An 8,176-nucleotide genomic window follows, 5' to 3' on the forward strand; every position below is an offset into this window, starting at 1 on the left:
AGTCTATTCTATCAATAACATTATGATGATGATGATGATGATGATGATGATGATGATGATGATGATGGTGATTACTTTTATTATTCATTTTTAATTGTTTCATAATGATCTAACGGTTAAATAGTTTGCATTAGCTGAACCTTTTTCCAATATCTGAAATCTTCTGGTCGGGCTGGCTGGTCGCGCTCCTCCCCCTCCTCCGCCGAATCTCTTTATAAATCCAAAGAGAAAACATCATTACCAGACTGACAGCAGCGTCTATCTGATCCACACCTCTCCATATTCTTCTATAAAATCAAGAGCAGCCATCCATGCTCGCCAACAAGCTTGACGGACCGCGTCGAGGACGGTCTTTTGATTCCATCAATAAGAGTTACGAAGAGAAGCAACTCAACAATGAGGTAAGAACAACTTTTTACACGCAGGCCTAGGTAGACGTAGGTAGGTAGAATATGGTCAGAACGGATGTAGCCTACTCTTGTATTGCTGTACTAGATTTACAATAGACTTGTATGCAATTGCTGAGGTTCAAAGAAAGGAACAAAATAGCTGATAGCATTGTATATTGTTAATATAACAGAAAAAGGTGATTTGTGGATGTCATTGTCTTTCACTTGACTTTGAAGTCGCTGTCCACAACATAGTGCTGGTCTTATTAGCACTATGGATCATACCCGACCTCATGACAATAATGTTCTTTACATGTTATTTGCCTTTGAATAACGATTTCCTGTTTGAAAAGCAGGTCAAAAACAAACATAAGTTCACTCATGCAGAAAATTACACATATGCTCTGTAGTAGATAGATTGTCATGGTAATGTGAAGAAAAACCTGAGTACTGAATATAATAGACATCTCTCGCTCTGTCTTTTATTAAGCTGAACAAAACTACTTTTCACAAGAAAGACGAGAACAAAGACAAGACACTTTCCTCCAAGAGGGAACATGCCGCAATTGTCTTCTCTCTGAAGAATGAAGTCGGAGGGCTTGTGAAGGCTTTAAAACTATTTCAGGTACATATATGTTTTCTATTCCATCTATCTGTATTATTTGGTTATTCATAGCTTTAGTAGTATCATGTTATACATAGCTGCCACTTAAAAAGGTAAATTGTTAAATAACTAATTGTTTACTAATTCCAGCTAAACCATAATTTATAATACTGCTGTTATCACACATTATAAATCTAGTACATGTCCAAGTGTATGTATACTCTGATTTGCACAATTATTATTCAAACAGTAAATGTGGAAAAATGAAGTGTGCTAAATGATTTATTTTCATTCGTTATAAACAGGACAACCAGGTAAACCTTTTGCATATTGAGTCACGTAAGTCCCGACGGCGTAACTCTGAGTTGGAAGTACTAGTGGATTGTGACAGTGATCGAGAAACTCTGAAAGATATTGTTCAGCTGCTGCGCAAACAAACAAGCATTATAGCCATGGACTCACCTGATAAGTTCTGGACTCCTGTAAATGGTACTGTGTTTTACTTCTTCATTACATCTAAAAAATCTACAAAATCATGCTGTGTAAAATAACACTGTGCAAAAACATTTGTCAGATTTTGCCGAGGTGCCTTGGTTCCCTAAGAAGATCTCAGATCTGGATAAGAGTGCCTGTCGTGTTCTGATGTACGGTTCAGATTTAGATGCGGATCATCCGGTTTGTATTGCCTGCTACAGAAATTCACTGGTTATTAATAATTAGTAGTATTTATGTCATACTGATGATCATGTAATACTCGGTCACACTTTAGATTCTCACTATTTACTAACTATTGACTGCGACTTTTGCCTCAATAAACTGCTAATTACTGCTTATTAATAGTTAGTATAGTAAGTAGTTGTAAAGTTGAGGTATTTAAGGGATGTAGAATAAGGCATTAATATGTGCTTTATAAGTACTAATAAACAGCCAATATCCTAATAATATGCATGCTAATAAGCGACTATTTAATAGTGAGAGTGGACCATAAACTAAAGTGTTATCTAATACCCTTCAGTATTTGAGTTCCTGTGTATGAAAACCATTTTTGTTCTTATATGATTTCAGGGATTCAAAGACAACGTTTACCGTAAGAGAAGGAAATATTTTGCTGATCTTGCCATGAGTTACAAACAGTACGTTTAATAAGGTTTTAAATAACTGGATTAATTCCATATATTTTATTTGATATCTTTATACATATATATCTTTAATATTCACATGATTCTATCTCACTCTGCAGTGGAGATCCCATACCACGTGTGGCGTTTACAGAGGAAGAGGTGAAGACGTGGGGTGTCGTGTTTCGGGAGCTGAATAAGCTGTACCCCACTCATGCCTGTAGAGAGTACCTGCACAACCTGCCTCTGCTCTCCCAGTACTGCGGCTACAGAGAGGACAACATACCACAGCTGGAAGACGTTTCCAGCTTCCTGAGAGGTGAGACTGAGCGCACATGATCAGTACTGATACATTTTAACCTTACAACAGGTACAAGACTACCTGAAGAGAAATATTAGTTGTTTCACCAGCAGAGGACAGTAGATGTGTGGCTGTGTGTGTGTGTTTCAGAGCGAACTGGCTTCACTATTCGCCCTGTTGCTGGGTACTTGTCACCGAGAGACTTTCTGGCTGGTCTGGCATTCAGAGTGTTTCACTGTACACAATATGTGCGTCACAGCTCAGATCCTCTCTACACTCCTGAACCGTGAGTACAAAGCATATGTCGCTTTATCTCTTCAGGACGATTTATCGACGCAATCTTTTGAAATAGGCTTTTATGAAGCAGCACCCATTGTAGAAGCAACACACCGTCTGTCACATTTGATGCATTAAGAATTTACAGGGATAGAAACAAACACAACACCTTTTATTCAATAAATCAATCAAAATCCAGATGATTTAAGCATATTTTGTACTTTGGGGTTTGGGGTCCATTTTGTGTGCCATCATTTCAACATTAAATAAACGTAGTGAACCAAGTTAAATTTTGTTTTAATTTTGAATATCAAATCAATGTTGAGATATCGCAGCATTGTTTTAATGTCTAACTTTTTCATATGGATCTTCGACATTTCAACATTGATTTTGTTAACCTTTGTTACAACCATTCATCGTTGTTTTAATGTTTTTTCAGCGTTGAAACAACAACTGTGTCCATATTGTGCTCATTTACAAGTTTATACTTTTATTTTTGGGGTCTTCTAGAATAAATTTACATAATGTAAAGCTTTAAAAAGAAAAAAAACACTTCATTCTGCCTGAAATGTCAGTAGGTCCACGCATACGTGCATACAACAGCACATGTGAGAGTGACTTGAGCACCTTAAAACAAAAGTACACTAGACAGTGCGCACTTGCCAAACAACACGTCTTTCACGCTCATGGTGAAGGAGCATACTTTGAAAGGCTTGCACATTCAACTGTGCCTGAGACGGAGCGGAATGCGGAAAATTAAGTATTCCTTGGGCTTTACTGTCTCTGTAAACCCTGGCGTTGCAGTCTGCCCTGGTTGGTCAGCTGGCCCAGTCTGTTATGTGTCGGAAATTTAACACCCCTTACCATAATTGGGTTTCAGCTCCCAAGGCTTAATGAGCAGCTTTAAACAGTATTATATCTATGGTAATTATGCCGTCAGTATTGAAAGAAAAATACAAAAAACAGCGTTTACTTGACATAACGAAATCATTTACCCAACTGTTTTTTTTTTTTGAGGGCGGGCCAAAGCAGCCAGTACAGGTGGGCATTATGCAAATGTGTAACATGGTGTCGTGGTTAAATCACAGAAATAATGGCAGGCAGACAAGTGTTTCAGGCAAATGTTTTCTGTTAGAGAGATTAACTCCCTGTGATGTGCTTTGTAACTTTCCACATGCATAATCGTATATGAACAAACAGCTATATTTCAAACAAAATCAAAGGTCAAATAAAAAATAAAACAAACAGATGTTAAAAGAATTACTCGCAACCCAGAAATAACCCGATTTACTGCACAGAGCTGCAGCTCGGTTATGAAGCAGAAACACTGTCAGTGCTTCATTCAAGCTTGCTCATGCTTCACTTACACACTGTTTGTATATGTCATGTGAAACAGGCACATACATACAAATAAATTAATAAATTAAAGAGATCTTCATGTCTGTGTCTTTCAGGGACACATGTCATGAGCTGCTGGGTCACGTTCCTCTGTTGGCCGAACCAAGTTTTGCACAATTCTCTCAGGAATTAGGACTGGCTTCTCTCGGGGCGTCTGATGATGCTGTGCAGAAATTAGCAACAGTATGTATTTCAGTACATTTAGCTGTCCTGGTGTTCATATAAGCCTTAATATTTTTTTCAGTAGTTTTTATGGTTGTTATGTTGGTGTGTGTGCCATTGCAGTGCTATTTCTTCACGGTAGAGTTTGGCCTGTGCAAGCAAGAGGGTTCACTCAGAGCATATGGTGCTGGACTTCTCTCGTCCATCAGCGAACTTAAGGTACACTAGATACACATTATTAATAATTAGAACAATAATCTTTTTATGTTTAATATAATCACTAGTTTGAATAAAAAATATGAATAAAATATTATTGTTCCATTTACTTTTTTAATGATTTTAAAAGTCTTTTATGCTCACCAAGGCTGCATTTATTTGATCGAAAACACAGTAAAAACAGTAATATTGTGAAATATTATTACAATTTAAAATAACTGTTTTCTATTGTAATATTTTTTTTTAAATGTATTTGATTCCTGTGATGGCAAAGCTGAATTTTCAGAATCATTACTCCAGTCTTCAGTGTCACATGATCCTTCAGAAATCATTCTAATATGCTGATTTGATGCTCAAGAAATATTTATTATTATTACAAACATGTTGATGAATAGAAAGTTTATAAGAATAGCATTTATTTGAAATAGAAATATTTTGTAATATTATAAACTGCAACATTATATACTAACACCCCACGTCAATTGAATGCATTCTTGCTGAATAAAAGTATTTATTTATTTTTAAAAAAAAATTATACTGACCCCAAACTTTTCTGTAGTGCAGCCATGACTCTGAAACACGTTTTGTTTTAAAGCACTCTCTCTCAGGCGCTGCTAAAATCCTGCCTTTTGAGCCCAAGGTCACCTGTAAGCAGGAGTGTCTCATCACCACCTTTCAAGATGTTTACTTTGTTTCTGAGAGCTTTGAGGAAGCTAAATTTAGAATGCGGTAAATAATTTTTTTTTATATGTGACCTGTTATATGTCTATATCATTATTATTTTGTTTTAACCATACATTTTATCCTTCACAGTGAGTTTGCAAAGACAATCCAGCGTCCATTCTCCCTGCGTTATAACCCGTACACACAGAGCGTATGTGTGCTGAAGGACATGCCCAGCATCAACGATGTTGTCGAGGAGCTCAGACACGAGCTGGACATTGTAGGAGACGCTCTCTGTCGACTCAGCACACACCTTGGTGTCTGAAACCATTATGACTCTCGCTCATATTAATAGGCTTTTATTCCAGCTATCTCTTATATCAGAGTATGTTACTCAACATTCAGCACTGCCATAGTATTATCTCATTATCTCATAGCATCTGCCTTCTCTGACTGCAGAGGTGAATCACTCTTAATGTCTCTATGAGCACCTTTCCTCTGCTACTGAAAATCTGCCAAATACCACAAAGCACTTAAATATCCAAGCACTGCTTTCATGAGAGTCTTTAAGTGCACTTTAAATACACCAACAAGCTCAGTGTCCTTCACTGCTATTCAAACACCACCACAGCAAAAACTACAGTCACTGCGTTATCTCGTGATCACTATATTCTTAAAGTCTATATATTCTATCTTCCTCTCCACTCTGAATTCAGTCTCTGTAAATACACAGCAAACATGGAAATGGTGTATCCTTGTCTGGAGTATATCTGCAAAGACAAAGCTCAGGTTTGAAAAACACTCCTACAAAGATTATATCTTGAGACGTTCACACATTTGTGTTATAGTCATACAATGATCAAACTTACATTGCTCTAAATTTGTAATGTGTTGTGTTTTCTCAACCAGTTAAAGGTTTTTCCCAACATCAAACCTACTGTGTCTTCTAGTAAATGTACCCATTTCTTACCATGAGCTGAATAATTTATTTATTGGCGTTTGTGATATAAAAATATGCCTTATAACCAAAATGTTTCACCTTTGTCTAATTATCCTGATGTGAGCCTGATGCTGTGGTGTGTAGGCCTATATTGTGTGTTCTAAAGGCTGTAATAGCCTATTTGCTCCTTGTCTGTGGCCTTTTTTGTTTTACTGAATGCTAATTAAGAAAGTTGATTCTTATAGTGAACTAGTAGAGATCAAAGTGTAATAAATAACTGAATGAATGCATAAATTAAATATTTTATTGGATGCTTAAACTAAATCACACAAATGATTCAGATAAAATTATTTAAACAAAGTAGCTCACAAAACCAGAATTTTGATATGTTTGTTCGTTAGCCTTTAATCATCACCTCCATGAATATTTTCCATCGAAGATTATTAGTTTCTACAGAAATTAAGTTACAAATGACCCCATATCACATTTACTGACATTTACCAGCAGAGGGCAATGTTGTTCTATTACAGTGATTACTCGGTAAAAGAGAAACTTTACACAACCAAAAGCCTATACCCTGAAATTCAAGTAACAAATCCCATAGAAATGTTTGCAACAACAACAAAAAATCAAGGCATATTTCTTTAATTGTTTGCAAACATTTTCATAATCGAGATCATTATATAGTCCAAGTTTCTGTCATTCTGCAAAAATAGCCTATTTTGAGCAAATCACCTAGTGTTGATTGCCTTCATTTTGGTTTGATTTGATGTATTTTGCATGTATTTTTTGTAATTTTGTGTTCACAGTTGTGAGAAAAGTACATTGCTGAAATATACGTAAGCAAACTGTAATGTAATGCTGATATGTTAACATTTTTAATGACCGCAAACATCTTGTGGTTCTATCATATGTATTGTTTATATCCTTGATCGTCACACTATATGTGAATCAAATATGATGTTTTACAACATTGACTGTTTGACAAAACTGACACGAGAGCAGACGCGAGCCCTTGGCTTGCTTTGGGCTGTCTGCAATCAGTAGCCTACTCAGGGGGGCGACAGAGTTACATTCAGATGAACTGACAAGCCGGATGTGCTATTTATTCAGCCAGGTAAATACATACTTAAAAATATATACTTATTTTAATTGATCAAGATTCATGAGTGTTTCAGAATCAGATTAATTGGTCAGGTCGTGCACATATGAAGGTGTCTCGGATGTTGACTTACACTGAGCAGCTACTGCAAGGTCTAAAGTGCACGAGCTTGGGATATTTCCAAGATCACTTTTCATTACAAATATGAAGACGTATTATTAGGTGAACAGCTATGGGGCGCCGTTTGTAAAGTGGCTCACGCTGAAAATAACAGCAACATTTTGACACATTTAGCTTCAAACTGGTATGAATTTTTGGCGGTCACTTTTTTGTAGCACATTTACAACAATATTTGTCAACTTAGAGATATTTTAAATAGTTAAATCTAAATCTAAATGTTAAATCTAAATCTAAATGTTAAATCTAAATGCTAAATCTAAATGTTAAATCTAAATGTTAAATCTAAATGCTAAATCTAAACGTTAAATCTAAATGTTACATCTAAATCTAAATGTTAAATCTAAATACAAAATCTAAATGTTAAATCTAAATGTTGAATCTAAATATAAATGTTGAATCTAAATGTTTCGGGTGAAACTAAATATTTAACTAATATGCAAATTCAGAATGCAGATAACCGGTTTTAACATTTAGATTTAACATTTAGATTTATATTTAGCATTTAGATTTAACATTTAGATTTATATTTAACATTTAGATTTAGATTTAACATTTAGATTTAACATTTAGATTTAGATTTAACATTTAGATTTAGATTTAACATTTAGATTTAACAATTAACATTTACATTTATGCATTTAGCAGATGCTTTTATCCAAAGCGACTTACTTGGGGGTACAATAAGCGATTGGTCGTGAAGAGTCGAGTGAGCGCAACAAGTGCCTGAAATACTTGGTCCGTGTACATTTCTCAGTGTAGCACAGGCTAGAGTAGGGCGGGAAAGAGGAGGAAAGGAGGAAAGGAACGTTTTTTTTTTTTTTTTTTTT

General features: G+C 35.6%; 1 protein-coding gene across 1 annotated transcript; it reads left to right on the forward strand.

The window, feature by feature from the left end:
* The first annotated feature begins 242 nt into the window (after window positions 1-242).
* Window positions 243-6,154, forward strand: tph1b (tryptophan hydroxylase 1b). Its single transcript, XM_079842891.1, has 11 exons — window positions 243-401; window positions 880-1,014; window positions 1,299-1,482; window positions 1,568-1,668; window positions 2,059-2,126; window positions 2,234-2,430; window positions 2,563-2,698; window positions 4,143-4,269; window positions 4,372-4,467; window positions 5,060-5,193; window positions 5,278-6,154. Exons 1-11 carry the CDS (start codon window positions 312-314, stop codon window positions 5,450-5,452), a joined length of 1,443 nt encoding a protein of 480 aa, XP_079699017.1. The 5' UTR covers window positions 243-311; the 3' UTR covers window positions 5,453-6,154.
* The last annotated feature ends 2,022 nt before the right edge of the window (window positions 6,155-8,176 follow it).

This window comes from Gobio gobio, assembly GCF_949357685.1.
Source record: "Gobio gobio genome assembly, chromosome: 2".
In the NCBI taxonomy this organism is placed as follows: domain Eukaryota; kingdom Metazoa; phylum Chordata; class Actinopteri; order Cypriniformes; family Gobionidae; genus Gobio; species Gobio gobio.